Here is a 15,444-nt window from a genome sequence, read left to right as displayed (position 1 = left end):
ATTAAAAGAACAGTACCATATAAAATAGAATTGAATTGTTACAATATTAAAATAGATTGCTTATTAAAAGAATAAAATATAGTTAAAAAGATAAAACTGTTTAAAACACTTAAAATGATCACCCCAAGCCAGTCCTTGAAAAAATTCTATTTTAAAAGCCTGTCTGCATAAGTAAGTAATGAGTACCCAGTTTGTTGGTGACAATTAGCTTACAGTTGTAAACCGTTTAGAGACTGCTTATGAAGTATTATATAAATGAAGCTGCTATTGTTATTGCTATTAACCTGCCAGTGGAAGGACAACAAAGAAGGGGCCATTCTGGCCTCCCTTGGAAGGGAGTTCCAGAGTCTAGGGACAGCCATAGAAAAAGGCCTCTCTCATGTCCCCACCAACTGTACCTGTGAGGCGGTGAGACTGGGACAAGGGCCTCTCCTGAGGATTTCAGTGCCCAGGCTGGCTCATAGAGGGAGATGATCTGCCAAATAGCCTGGACCTGAGCCATGTAGGGCTTTACAGGTCATAACCAAGACTTTGAATTGTGTCTAGAAACAAATTGGCAGCCAGTGGAGCTGTTTCAACAGGGGCATTGTGTGGTCTCTGTAACCTGCCCCTGTTAACAGCCTGGCCACAGCTCTTTGGACCAGCTGAAGTTTCCAAACACTCTTCAAAGGCAGCTCCATATAGAGTGTGATACAGTAGTTCAAACAGGATGTAATTAAGGCATGTACCACTGAGGCCAGATCTGGCATTTCAAAGAATGGGCACAGTTGATGCACAAGATTTAAATGTACAGAATCACTCCAGGTCACCTTGAGCCTGGGCCTCCAGGTTCAAAGCTGAGTCCAGGAGTACCTACAGACTGTGAACCTGCATCTTTAGGCAGAGTGTACCACCATCTAACTCAGGCTGGATCCCTATTCCCTGATCTGCCTTTCAACTGACCAGGAGTACCTCTGTTTGTCTGGATTAAGTTTCAACTTGTTTGCCCTGATCTAGTCCATTACTGATGACAGACACTGGTTTAGGACCAGGGCAGCCTCCTTGGATTGAGGTGGAAACGAGTAGTAGAGTTGGGTGTGATCTGTATATTGATGGCACCACACCCCAAAATTCAGGAAATACCCATTCTTTATCTGAATTTATGTATGTGGCTTAAGGGAAGCTCTTATTTCTTGTGGTTTTTATACCAGTTCTTAAAAAAGAATCTCTCTGTCTTCTAAGCAATCCTTGAACTTCAGATTGTTGCTTTAACTGTAAATTTTGTATACACTTTGATTCTTGTACAATAAAATCTCCCTTTGGGTAGTTCTATGTGGATGTGGATTACAGGTTCTAGGTGGGTTTTTTTGTTTTTTGTTTTTTTGAGATCCAGTATTGCCTGTGTGCCAGTCAAGAGGGTGTTCTGGAGTACCAGCAAGCACACTGGTACAGCTGTGCCAGACGTTCCATCTCCTGAAATCTAGAATAGGATCTCAGCTAGTTCAAAGCAGAAAACTAATATCTGACTCAATGGCACTTCTGAAAGTTGCAGAAAAGATTTCCACCAAGAGATGCAAATGATGCACAAAAAACCTTCTGCTTAAGAATTATCAAACAATCTGAAAGACTATGGTGGTACTTCATCAGGAGAACTGAGGACCAATTAATATTTTATCTCTGTTGCTTTACAGGAAACATCAGCTTCCATCCACTAGTCATGATACATGGCTGGGTATTCTTATTTTGTGTCACTTTATATAATACAGTGGGGAGGTAGTTAGTGAATTAGATTCAAAGGTAAATACAAGTTCCAAAGGTGGTGTGGTGGTGGTATTATTTGACATCTAAATATTTTATGTTCCTCAGTGAAGCTTTTCTGGAAATGGGATTTCACTTTTCCAATATAGATAACAATATATTCCTGTTGGATATGCAAAGGGTGTGCTGGATCTTATCTATTGCAAGTAGGGGCAGGAAGATCAGTTCAGCAGAGACTTGTTGATTGCCTGTGGTAGGTATGTGTAAGGAAATCAGGGGGAAGGAGGGCTGGTGGGCCTGCTGAGATGCTCTTATGATGACTCGGTATTCTTGAAATTCCAGGATCCATGGTTTGATTGCAATTGACTGTTCTTATCCTACTCTGGCAGTTGAAAATCTGTCTTCCTCCTGTACTCCTCCCCACCCTCTGATCCTCTTATCTCTACTTGTTCTGTGTATTTTCATATGTGGATTCCAATTTCATTCAGATGCTATTTTCTGTGAGTGCTGTTTGGCAGCCATTTTCTCTAAGATTAGTTTTCCTTCATCCCTTGTCTCAGTCCCTTGTTTCACATCCAAATTCCCCTGAACCCAGTTGTGCTGTTTCCTCTTTGTATTTTTAAGGTGGTATTATCTTCAGATTAAGTTATTGTATTCATGTGTGGCATATCCCTAACTGAACCCAGCTCCTGCTAGAGACTTTGCTTTTTTTATCCACTCTTTCATTTCTTCATTCCCAGAAGTAGAAAAGAACTGCTTCCCTTACCTGAACAGTCTGCTGTCACTTATGTTTGATGCTGCTCAAACTGTTTCTTCATCTCAAAATTGTGTTTTAAAATACTATATTTCATTCTTTCTGCAAAAGGGACTTTTGCATGCTGAAGTGTGGTATGAGAGTCAGTTTTGGTTCATGTAGTACCTTTTTTTATCAGCTTCTGACAGAAACATTCCCTGTGCCTTCAAAGCATTGACTGTGTCCTCCCCTTTCTCATTGCAGAATGTCTATTACACAGGCAGCCAGCAGATCCATGTGGGTATCCTAAGCCCTACCATTGATGATGATGACAACAGATGCCTGGTGGATGTCAATAGCCGGCCCAGGCTAATTGAATGCAGTTATGCCAAAGCCAAAAGGATGAAGCTTTACTGGCAATTTACTCAGGTAATTTCCACGTCCTCCACCACCACAACTCCCTGTCAAAAATGAAATGAATAGTTTCAAGCAACATTCCATCTCCAACTGCCACTGAAATATGATCTAAAGATGTGTTTCTTTGCAAAGCATCAGAAAGGCTTTGCCTAGTTCCTCTGGAGGGGAGAAATCTCTAGGGGAATTCAGTCACTCACATAATGAGGTGGGAGAGTGAGACCACATTTACTGGTATTGTCCACTCCATCAGAGCTGCCTGGTCCTGCCATGTCTTAGATGGCGTAGTCCTGAACCCTCCTCTTTGTCTGTGTAGGTTCTTCATGTAATTCAAAACTTTGTACAAAGGGGTTCTTATTCAGTAGGAAACCTAGAGTAGGCTCAGTGCTACAGACCTTCACTGTACCTATGCCTGGAAGGTGGCAATGGGGACCTTGGAGAAAGGGTGGGACCAACAAACAGGGCCATGCTCACCCTCTGCTCATGTGTTTGGAAAGTTGTCATGTGGGAACAATATTTATCATGTGGGAACATTCTTCTTTGCCGCTTACTGATCACCTCTGAGAATCAAATAAGGAAGAGCTCATGAATGAGGTGATAATACTTTGCCTCTCAACTATAAAACTTATGCCTCTCAATTATAAAACTTCAGGTTACAGGTGAGTACTAACCTGCAAAGAGGAATGTTCCCACAAGATGCAAGATCCCTACCCACCTAATACATCAAGGTTAGCCATCTGGCTGCTCCAGACATAGGGATGGGTCAGATATTTTTCATTCTGTGTGTGGTATTCCTTTTGAATTTTTCATGTTTCCCTGAGAGTACTGATGCAGGCTTTAAAATAAAATTTAAAAATCCTTCCTGAAAGCCTTCCATTTTCCAAACATCCACACAGAGAAAGCCCTGAAGACAAGAAGATGACGCTTCTTCCTTTGTCTCCTGATGATAAATTAAGAGGCAAGGGAATAATTAAAGCCATGCTGTTCAGAAAGAATTGTTTTCTTAATACCCAGTGTGATTAAAGTGTTGTTGTTTCAGAACACATAATGTGATGAAAGTAGGTTTGCAAGCTACAAGCTGCAAGAAAACTAATGAGACTAATCAAGGATTCAGAAAGAAATGTGTACATTGCATTGTGTCGGCTTCCTTTTAAACTAGTAAAAGGAGTACATCTCCCGGGAGAAAAAGGTTGGAAAGCTATTTGTAAGAATTGGCAATTGATCATGTTTTCCCTTTATCACATTCTGGAAATGTATTCTACCTTATTTTGTGATTGGTGATGTCTTACTTAAGCCACCATATTTACTTGAATGCACCACTCAAGTAAACAGAAGGCCATTACTCCCACCCTGAAACTGAGAGTAATTACAACAGTGTAAGTAAGATTACAGTGGAGTAAAGAATGTAAGAGTTTGAAAGTTGTATGAAAAAGATGTTTTACCAAAGACAGTCTTAATGTTATTAAGACCATATCTCCCAATATGAACCTGCCAGAGTCCTAAGATCTACCAAGGAAGGCTTTCTCTCAGTCTCACTACCATCCCAGGTCTCATTTGGTGAGGACACAGGAGAGACTTCTCAGTGGCTGCTCCCATCTTCTGGCATTCCCTCCCACGGCAGATGAGGCTGGCCCTCTCCCTGCTTTCCTTTCATTGGTAGCAAAGGCCTTTTTGTTTAAGCAGGCTTTGCTTGTGTCTGTGATGTGTGTTTTATTTGTTTATTAATATGGTAAATGATTTTATATTATTAATGTGCAGATTTTTTACTGTTTTTATTTATTTCCTTTTTTAAATTGTCATTGGAAGGGTCTCATTCTGGGAGAAAGGTGGCTAAATAAATAAATAAATAATACAGCAATATTTTTTTCTTAAACTTTTTTTAAATCCCCACTTTTTAAAAACTTTTTTAAAATCTGTATGTTCCCCCCCCCCAAAAAAAAAATCAGGAATCTCACATTGAATAGGATTAACATTAGAACAACTATGTAGCCCAACTATGGTCAAAGTATGGTCTGTTGGCTGCATGTAACCCTTAGGACCCCAAGGAGAGGGCCCTGAACCCCCTCCCCCAGCTCCAAACTCTAAAAAAAAAATTTTAAAAAAATTGCACCAAATTTCCTGTGATTTTTCACTTGAAAACCAGCCAGAAAACACCAATGCTGGCTGTAAATGTTGTGGATTATCTCCTTCAGCCCCCCACAAAGCCCCTCCATTCCCTAGCCCTCTTAAAAATAAAAAGAATAGTGTCCAGTAGTCACACTGCATCACTTTCTCTGTACAGTGCACCTTGCAAACAGGATGCATGGGGAAATGATTGAATTGCTCCATTGGAACTATATTCTCATCAGTTAAGACAAAAGAAGCAAACTTCAGGAAACATTGCCTTCACTCTCAAGAGGTGATCACGTCTTTTTTTTTTTCAATACACAGTCCAAAGCAAGAGAACCAACGTGGCATAGTGGTTTGAGTACTTGACAACATCTTTAAAGACCAGGGTTTGTTCCCAGCTTGCCTATGAAATCCATTGGGTGACCTTGGACAAGTCAGTCACACTCTCTCAGACTTGGGAAAGGCAATGACAAACGTCCTCTGAACAAATCTTGCAGAGAAAACTCTATGATATGGTCTCCTTTGGGTCACCATAAGTTGGAAATGACTTGAAGACACGCAACAACAATCCAAAGAGATATGCTTTTCAACACTTTCTGAAACATTTGCCTTCACACACATATACACTGTAATCATGCATTTTCATGGTAAAAAAGATTGATAAGAGATTAGACTGGGATAGGGATAATTCAAATGGATTTGATGTATATGTGGTGACTCCATTTTTTAAAAGGCATGATGCTCAAAGATTATTAAGCTGTGCTTCCTTTCAATAGAGAAACCAGTATGCAAATGCCCTAAAAGTGATTGTCACCAAGGTAGAAATTTCACAGCACTCCTTATTCATTTCCCTATGTTGCTAATGCTGCTTAGTAGTTATCAAAGGGTTCCCCTGAGCATAATTGTTTCCTGTCGGGATGCACCATAGAGAAAGGTCTAAATGTTAACTAAACTCAGCAAAATCACAAAAGCAACATTTAATGCTGTGGAAACATGTTACAGCTGCTAAGTAACCAGGCAAATCCTACACTTGTCCTAAATAATGTTAAAAAATCTTTTTTTTCACCATCTTTCTCTGTGCTCCATAATTTTCCCCCAGAAATGGTCTGTCAGGTTGAAATATTGTGCATCATTCCTTTTTTTTAAACAGCACAACATAAATGGGAAGTTGGAGTAGAAACTGGGAGGTAAAATAGTACAAGAGAAGCAGGGAGGCAGAATAAAAGGGGAAGAGATGAGGTTAATGTTCAGTATTTTGAATATAAGATTGTTGGGTTTTTTTCTAATAATTATTTATTTATTTATATTGTCTCGCCTCTCCCAAATGGATTGAGGTGGGATTACAACCCATGAAATACATACAAGAACACATAAATAAAATACAATAAAAATAATTACATTAAAACTAGCTCATCGTCATACAGCAATATGATACAATTATACAGTGATCAGAAAGTGGAACAGTATTTCTTACACAAGGTCAGGTGGGTAAGCTCACCAGAAAAGATCCGTCTTAAGCGCCCTCTTGAAGGCTTCCAAGGAGGCAATAAGACGGATCTCTTCTGGGAGACTATTCCATAATTTTGGAGCAGCTGCAATGAAAGCTGTTTGGGAAGTCATTGCAAATCTGGTTGGTTGATGTTCTAATAGATTCTTCCCAGTTGTTCTGAGAATGCAGGGCGGATTATGTAGGGAGAGGCGTTCCTGCAAGTAACTTGGACCCAAGCTATGTAGGGCTTTAAAGGTAATGACCAAGACCTTGTATTGCACCCGGAAGCTAATTGGCAGCCAGTGAAGAGATTTTAAAACAGGTGTTATGTTGTCAGACCTGGATGAACTGGTGACCAATCTGGCTGCCGCATTTTAAACCAATTGAAGCTTCCAAACTTGGTACAAGGATAGCCCCATGTAGAGTGCGTTACAGAAATCAAGATGAGGGATTACCAATGCATGTACTACTGCTTCAAGGTCCTTTCAGTCCAGGTAGGCACGCAGTTTGCGTATCAACCGAAGTTAGTACCAAGCACTCCTGGCTGTCTCTTCCACTTGAGATGATAATTGTAGAGAGGAATCCAGGAGTACTCTCAAACTGCGAACTTCATCCTTTATGGGAAGTGTGACCCCTCCAGAACTGGTAGACAGATCTCCTTCCCCGGTCTTGGAGTTTCTATCGCAAGTACCTCCGTTTTCTCTGGACTCAGCTTCAGTTTGTTTTCCCTCATCCAGCCCATTACCGACCCAAGGCAGGCATCCAGAGGAGAGATGCCATTCTTAGTCACTGATGCAGTCGGGGACATACAGAAGTAGATTTGGGTGTCATCAGCATACTGATAACACTGTGCCCCATGTTTCCGGATGATCTCGCCTAGCGGCTTCATGTAAATGTTAAACAGCATGAGGGATAGGATGGCGCCCTGAGGGACCCCAGATGTCAGCTCTCTTTTTCGGGAGCAGCTGTCCCCCAGCATCACCATCTGCAATATGCCCGAGAGGTGGGAATGGAGCCACTGGAGTGCAGTGCCCCCAATAGGTAACTCCCTCAGGTGTTCCAGAAGGATAGCTTGGTTTATGGTATCGAAGGAAACTGAGATGTTCAAGAGCACCAACAGGGTCACACTTCCCCTGTCGATACCCAGACGGAGATCATCGACTAAGGCGATGATCTCAACTCCGTATCCCGCACTGAAGCCGGTTTGAAATGGGTCCAGATAATCGGCTTCCTCCAAGACAAATTGGAGTTCGAATGCAACTGTCCTCTTGATCACCTTGCCCAAGAATGGTAGAAGGGAGAGCTGTCTATAGTTATTTCTCACCAGGAGTTCTAGGGAGGGTTTTTTTAAGAAGGGTTTAACTACCATTTGTTTTAGTTGTTCTGTAAATTTTCCCTTCCTAAAATCATAGAATCATAGAATCATAGAGTTGGAAGAGACCACTAGGGCCATCCAGTTCAACCCCCTGCCATGCAGGAACTCTCCATCAAAGCATACCCGACAGATGTCCATCCAGCCTCTGTTTAAAGACCTCCAAGGAAGGAGACTCCACAACACTCTGAGGGAGTGTGTTCCACTGTCGAACAGCCCTTACTGTCAAAAAATTCCTCATAATGTTGAGGTGGAATTTCTTTTCCTGCAGCTTGCATCCATTGTTCCGGGTCCTGTTCTCTGGAGCAGCAGAAAACAAGCTTGTTCCCTCCTCAATATGACATCCCTTCAAATATTTAAACAGGGCTATCATATCACCTCTTAACCTTCTCTTCTCCAGGCTAAACATCCCCAGCATCCTAAGTCATTCCTCATAGGACATGGTTTCCAGACCCCTTCACCATTTTAGTCACCCTCATTTGGACACGCTCCAGTTTCTCAACATCCTTTTTAAATTGTGGTGCCCAGAACTGGACACAACATTCCAGGTGAGGTGTAACCAAAGAGAAATTCAGTGGCACTATTACTTCTCTTGATCTAGACACTATACTTTTATTGATGCAGCCTAAAATTGCATAGGCCCTTTTAGCTGCTGGATCACACTGTTGACTCATGTTCAACTTGTGGTCTACTTGGACTCCTACATCCCTTTCACATGTAGTCTCATTCAGCCAGGTGTCACCCATCCTATATCTGTGCATTTCATTTTTCCACCCTAAGTGCAGTACCTTACATTTCTCCGTTTTGGATTTCATTTTGTTAGCTTTGGCTCAGCTTTCTAGTCTATTCAGGTTGTTTTGAATTTTGATCCTGTCCTCTGGAGTATTAGCTATTCCCCTTAATTTGGTGTCATCTGCAAATTTGATAGGTATGCCCCCAATTCTGTCATCCAAGTCATTGATAAAGATGTTGAATAGCACTGAGCCCCCGGCAGACCCCTGTGGAGCCCCACTGGTCACTTCTCTCCAGGATGAAAAGGAGCCATTGTTGAGCACCCTTTGGGTTCGGCCAGTCAACCAATTACAAATCCATCTAACAGTTACCTTGTCTAGCCTACATTTTACAAACTTATTTGCAAGAAGGTCATGAGAAACTTTGTCAAAGGCCTCACTGAAATCAAGATATACTATTTCCACAGCATTCTCTTCATCCACCAAGCTGGTAATTTTATCAAAGAAAGAGAAGATTTGTCTGACATGACTTGTTTCTCTGAAACCCATGTTGTCTTTGTGATTATGGAATTGCCTTCTAGATGTTCACAGACTCTCTGTTTAATGATGCATTAAAAGTTGCATTAATTATAGCTCTTAACACAGTGTTTACTGCATCACCTCCCTGGGCAGTCAACCATGACGGGCAAGGATCGAGGGGGCAGCTTGTCCACTTCATAGGTATTTACAAACTCAAAATGATCCAGTTTAACACAGTCCACGAAGTCATTGGACAGCTCTCTTACTGTTTTATTATAGTTAGCACGTCCAGGTCAGTTCTTATCTGAAAGATTTTATCTGCGAAAAAGTCATTAAATGCATCACAGCAGGCCTTAGTTGACTCCAAAAGAAGGTTCCGGGCTGGAGGCAGCATAGTTAGCTCTTAAACCACCCTGAACAGCTCTGCTGGACAAGACCTTGCAGACACAATGTGTGCAGCATAGAAAGAATCCTTTGCCTCATCCATTGCCACTCCATAGGACTTCAAAGAGTCTCTATGGCATGTCTTATCAGATAAAAGTTGATGTTTCCACCAGCGGCGCTCTAGTCATTACACTGCCTGCTTCATCTTATGAAGATCTGTCATGCCCAGCCTGGAAGATGGCTTGGAGGACTCAGAGGATGAGCTAGAGCCTCTGGGATCTGAACCTATAACGGAGGAGCCAGAGCCCCAGGGGCTTGAACCTGTAATGGAGGAGCCAGAGGCTGGCCCTAGTTCTGCTGGAGCAGAGTCTATGGCCCCTCCAGAGGTTCAGCAGTCAAGTTTGCCTGGTGCCAAGGCTGTGGACATGGAGGAGGATCTGGGCAGTGTGCCTACCTTCAATGAGCGTCGAGCAGAAAGAGAGGGCCTTCGAAGATCTCAGAGGCTTTATCAGAAACGTCTTCGTAATCAGGCACAGCTGAAGGCCAGCTCCTTGCCTTCTTAAGCACCTGGAGCATGTGTGGTTCTTTGCCAGTGGATATCTGACTCTTTTAGGGGAAAGACTCTGTCTCTGGCTCCTTGGCTTCTTGTCTTGACTACCCGGAAACCTTGACCTTGGACTGCTTTATCTACCTGCCTATCTGTTACCCTGAACCTCGGACCGTCTGACAATTCTCTTGGTAATCCCTTTTGGAAAAGCTACTGCAACTCTCTAGGACTGTGTAGCTTACACTGACTTTGCTGTGCTGGGAGAGGGTTGTTTGTTTGAAAACTAGCTGTCTTATCAGCCCTTTGGCTGCTTTCCCGGACAAGATCTTGTGTACCATGGTCCGTCCATGACAGAGCAGAAGTCTGAAACACCTCTGCCCACGACTGTTCCTGATCCATACTAAAGACCACATTGAGTGTATTATCTGCACAGTGTGTTGTCCCTGAGACTAATTGGAACAGACCCATGCCTGTTATGGAAGTCATGAACTCCCAAGTTGCACCTGTTAGATCTAATGAACCGGCCTCTAAGGGAATGTTGAGGTCCCCCAGGACCAGAAACCTGGGAGACACCAACACCAGCTCCAAGACCAGCTGTGTCAGCTCAGCCAGGGAGTCTGTTAGGCAACAGGGTGGACGGTATACCAACAATCCCTGGACTGTCCCTGGCCTTCAGGGTCAGGTAAATACACTCGATGTGCTCAGTTTTCCGGATAGGTCTCCTGATCAAAGTGAATATGTTTTTATGGACCAAGGCAACTCCCCCTCCTCACCCACTTTTCCTAACCTGCTCTTTAACAGTATACCTGGCAGAGAGGGCTTGTACTCCAGGTCACATTACTATCATCGCCCAGCCAGGTTTATTTTTGTCCTGTTTGTTCAGGATTTGAATTTCAGATTTGGAGGGATGGATGAAGGATATTATCAAAATTGCTATAATGAAAATTAGAAGCAAGAGTTATATAACTTCCTCTTGCCACCTAATTTCTCAGTTCTGGTAGAGTTCTGAATAATCATTGTTCTTCAGGCAAGTTTTTTTAAAAAAGCATGTAGGCTGAACCCATGGAAGAAAAGCAGAATCATACAATTTCCTCCACGAGTTTATTGTATTATTAACACAGCAAAGTCCCAGATCATATATAAAGAATCTGCAGAAGTCAAAGAGGCAAAGGGACCTCCCTCTAATGATATGCAAAAGACTTAAATGGTAGTCTGCTATTGAACACTCCCATTGAAAATAAAAATAAACATAAAGAGAGAGTTAGGCCAGGTAGGCTCCTTTGAGATTGTCCTTGTGTTTAAAATACTGACAGCTGCTAATTTTCCTTTCCTGTGCTGAAAGTATCACTGCAGCAGCAGCAGCATCTCTTTGATCCTTGGCTCTTACAAAATTCAGCCCTTATTTAAATTATACTTGCTTAAGATCTGCAAGGAATACTCTTCTCAAAGTATCTTCTATTTGTCGTGTGATCTGACTACCAGGGAAAGTGCCTTTTCTATTACAGAACCCCGTTTGTGGAACACTCTCCTCTCAGAGTGGGACTGGCACTGGGTTATGGAGGTTAATATTTGACTGTTTTGTCTCGCAAGTGACAAAGAATCATTTCCACAGTTTTCTCACCATTTTAGAGAAAATGAAAAATTCTGTGCAGTTTTTGCCTGGTATTTTACACATCCCAATGTATCTCTGAAATTATTCTGTGCAGGAATACTTGTGGTTTATATAAGGATTGTGGGAGTGGGGGTGCCCCCCCAAACATCCTATTTCTAGACAGCTGCATGTGATGTTTTTGTGTAAGACTGCTGTTTTCTACACAATAACAGCAATCTTGCAAAAGAAAAATCTTGCACAATAGAACTCTTTTTTAAAAAACAAACCAGCAGATCTGCATATCAATACCATGTGTCAATATTTTTGTGCAAGTCTGCTGTTTTTATGTAAGATATTTTGTGTAAGATTTTTCTCATGTAAGACTGCTGCTTTTCATTTAGTGTCTTTGAGTAAGATTTTTCTTTACAGAAATAGGTTGGCACTACAGTGGTACCTCGGGATACGAAATACCCAGGTTACGAAATTTCCGGGATACGAAAAAATCCCATTGGAAATAATTGTTCCGGGTTACGAATTTATTTCGGGTTACGAAAAAAAATTTTGGTGCTTTTCGGCGCTTTTTCGCACGAAACGCGGCTTTTCCCCATTAGCGCCTATGGCAATTCGGCTTACGAAGGCTTTTCGGGTTACGAAAGCGGCCGCGGAACGAATTAATTTCGTAACCCGAGGGAGCAGTGTATATTCTATGCAAAAGTTCTCAGCAATTATGCACAAAAGATATTCCCAAGATATTTTAGACTTCAGTTCCCAGAATATAGATTTGGACTTTGGGACATAGTGTGTCTCCAAGCTTCTGCAGGAATTCGAGTTTCCAGCTACTACAGAAAATTCTACAAAAATTTTTTTTTCCAGTTTGATCATCTACCATGTTTAACAAAAATATCTCTGTAGCCAGAAATCTTTAAAGAGCTACTGAGGCCAGGACACACACACACAGAGAGAGAGAGAGAGAGAGAATACCTCCCTCCCTGTCTGAGTCCCTGCCCACCAGCCCGCATGTGTGTGTATCTTCTGATTGGTGCCGTTGCCAAAGACCTCGCCCTTTCCTTGTAGCCAGAGATCTTTAAAGAGCTACTGAGGCAGGGGGAAAGAATGCCCTTGACTTATCCATGGATCATATCAAAATCCACAATTTTGGCCCCAGAACTTGCTCTGAACTTATATGTAAGTTCAACTGACAGTTGAGTACATATGGTATTAAAAGTAGGTAATATTCCACACATTCCTAAAGCTGGGATGGCACCAAAATAAACATTTATCAAAATGAGGTGCTATATTCAAGATTATAAAGGGATTACATGGTTTCTTTAGCATGGACCTAGGTTTACTATAGTCTAACAAGGACCTGAGTTCTTAGGCCCTGGTACCTGTTTATGATATTACTGGAATATGCTTGTTTCACTGAAGACCTAAGCAGGTCCAACAGAGAGAATCACCTCCTCCACCATCCCAAAAGCCACTCAGGTAGGCTACAGTCTAGTCTGGGCATGCCCAAGACCTTGCATTTAAAGTTCCATTATGGCATTGTGGCACCCAACTTGGAGCGGCACATTATTACCCAAATATTGATAATGAGATTTTCGCTTGGCACATTCTCAGTTCTTAAATAATTATAAATGAATAGTTTTTTAAGGGGGTGAAGGGAGGCTAAGCCAGAACCCTTCACCAAGACTGGGATATTTGTCTTAGAATATGGGGACTGTATTATTTGTGATGATATAAGCCTTACCATTTTTGGAATTTGCTAAGCCCTTCTCTAACGTAGAATATAAATGTTGCCCCAAATATTATTAATGTAAACATTCCATTAGAGAATGAATTACTAACAAAAAGGCTATATAGTTGGTGAAAAGCAATTTAAATCTGGAAAAAAACCTGAGCGGGTGCCTCCTGCAGTTTGCTGAAATTCCAAAGGTTAATTTAATGAGTCATTCACATTTTAGATAAATAAATTAAATAAACATCCTACTCTAGAAAGCACACTCGTTCTCTCTCTTTTTCCCCACTATGCCTTCTTTCCTGTGGCTGATCTCACATAGAATGATCACTAGCAGAATAAGCTTCTACTGGCCTCATTCCATAAACTCACAATCATATTACATGCTGATTAAGCCTACACCCAATTGCTAGCCTGAAATAAAGTAGGCCTACTGAATCATTGAAATCTACGTCAGTATTAATTTACCATACAGTGGTTCATTCAATAGGCCTACTCTTAATTGTTTGGATTTAGACCTCATTTCAAGCTTTGGGTTGATATCTCACAATTCTGGAGGGGAGTATTGGGTCATAGGAAATTTAGATTTGAGCATTCAGTGTAAAGACATATAAACAGAAATGTATACTGAACATGCAGCACACATACAAAGATAGGATGTTAAAATGGACATCTTTTATGACTTCTGAGAACATTCTCTGGTTCATTAATCTGTAGCAGATACTTCTTCCATAATGCATTGACCTAACCATTCACACTTTGTCATTCTTTTGTGCTCACTGACAGAGTGCTCCTTCCTTGAACCTTAATGTTCAAAGTATGAAAATTAATTGTCCATATAATCCACTTAACTTCCACACAGCAATGCATTTAAATGGAAGCAGTATAATTATTCAACCCTTTTAAAATCCCCAGTAACCCAGGGAAATCAAATTCAAAGACTGTAATTCTGAACGTATTGTTCCTTAACTGTATGAAGTGTCTTTGGTCTTGTATGTCTTAGGATATGGCAGGGAAATATAGTCTTATTGTCCATTCAAGCTTGTGACCACTTTCATTGCTATATCAGTTTTGGCCTACCCTGGACAAATGTAGGATGGTCATAGTAATTTAAGCTCTGGTAACCTCCTGGATTGACTATCATAATGCTTTATTATAAGAGGCTATCTGGAGTATAGAGGAGGCAAAATGAAGGCATTGCTCCTGCAAAAAAGAATTCTGCCCTCTCCATTAAATTTTCCTACAGTTCCCAAGTTTCTAGCATTGCCGAGAGTGAGACACTCAACACTGTTAGCACCTAAGTAAGAACTCTTAAATTTATTGTATTCATATTCTCCTGAGAACTTTGCCCTCTCTTCTTTGGATACCTAAACTGTGTTTCTAAATGCTTAACTGAAATTTTAAGCCAAGTCAATGCTAGAACTTTTGGGACTAAAGGAAAATGGGTACTGGGGACTATAAGGGCTGAGTTAACAGCCTGTTTGTTTTCAAGCACAGTTCAAGAATTTGGCACTTATAGTTCAGAGAGCTAACTGGCTTGGGGTACCCGACTTTATACACCAAGAAAGTTTGTTCAGTGGAGGTGTCCCACTTATAGAATTCTGGACCATGGCCATCATTCTACAAAAGGGTGTAAACATACACAGTGAGATTTCCCATTCCTTTCCCTTGCTTCCTATAATCCTTCCCTCACATCTCAGATCTCTCACACATATATACATACACACACCTTGATAATTCTTGTGCTCTGTGCACACTCTGTTTTAAACAGTGGTCTTTATTGCGATTTTATGCCTTCTGATTCAGTTTTATGGTATTATTTTTTTTCCTGAAAATTACTTCTAACATCCTTTGCTTGAAACATAGTGTATAAAAGTACAAAATAAGTAAGATGCTGTGATAGATAGACAGATGCTATTTATCCATCCACAGGGTCGTCATAAAATCATACATTCAAGCTTCAACCTTATGTAGAGTTCGTGGAGCTTTGACATAAGTAATTATGTAGTGTAGTGGTTTGAGCGTTGGACTAGTAACTTAGATCTAGTCCGCACTGCAGAAATAAGCCAGTTTGATGCCA

At 41.2% G+C, this 15,444-nt stretch overlaps 1 protein-coding gene across 3 annotated transcripts in view; it reads left to right on the top strand.

The window, feature by feature from the left end:
- Positions 1-15,444, top strand: part of GALNT18 (polypeptide N-acetylgalactosaminyltransferase 18) — a 418,358-nt gene that overhangs the window by 391,625 nt on the left and 11,289 nt on the right. For all 3 annotated transcript variants that reach the window (XM_042446014.1, XM_042446013.1, XM_042446015.1), the window contains exon 10: positions 2,735-2,899. In XM_042446014.1, coding sequence (XP_042301948.1) covers positions 2,735-2,899 — 165 coding nt within the window. The remainder of the gene's footprint in view (positions 1-2,734; positions 2,900-15,444) is intronic.

The sequence above is a fragment of the Sceloporus undulatus genome, chromosome 1 (assembly GCF_019175285.1).
Source record: "Sceloporus undulatus isolate JIND9_A2432 ecotype Alabama chromosome 1, SceUnd_v1.1, whole genome shotgun sequence".
In the NCBI taxonomy this organism is placed as follows: Eukaryota; Metazoa; Chordata; class Lepidosauria; order Squamata; family Phrynosomatidae; genus Sceloporus; species Sceloporus undulatus.
This window is presented reverse-complemented; position numbering and strand designations above follow the sequence as displayed.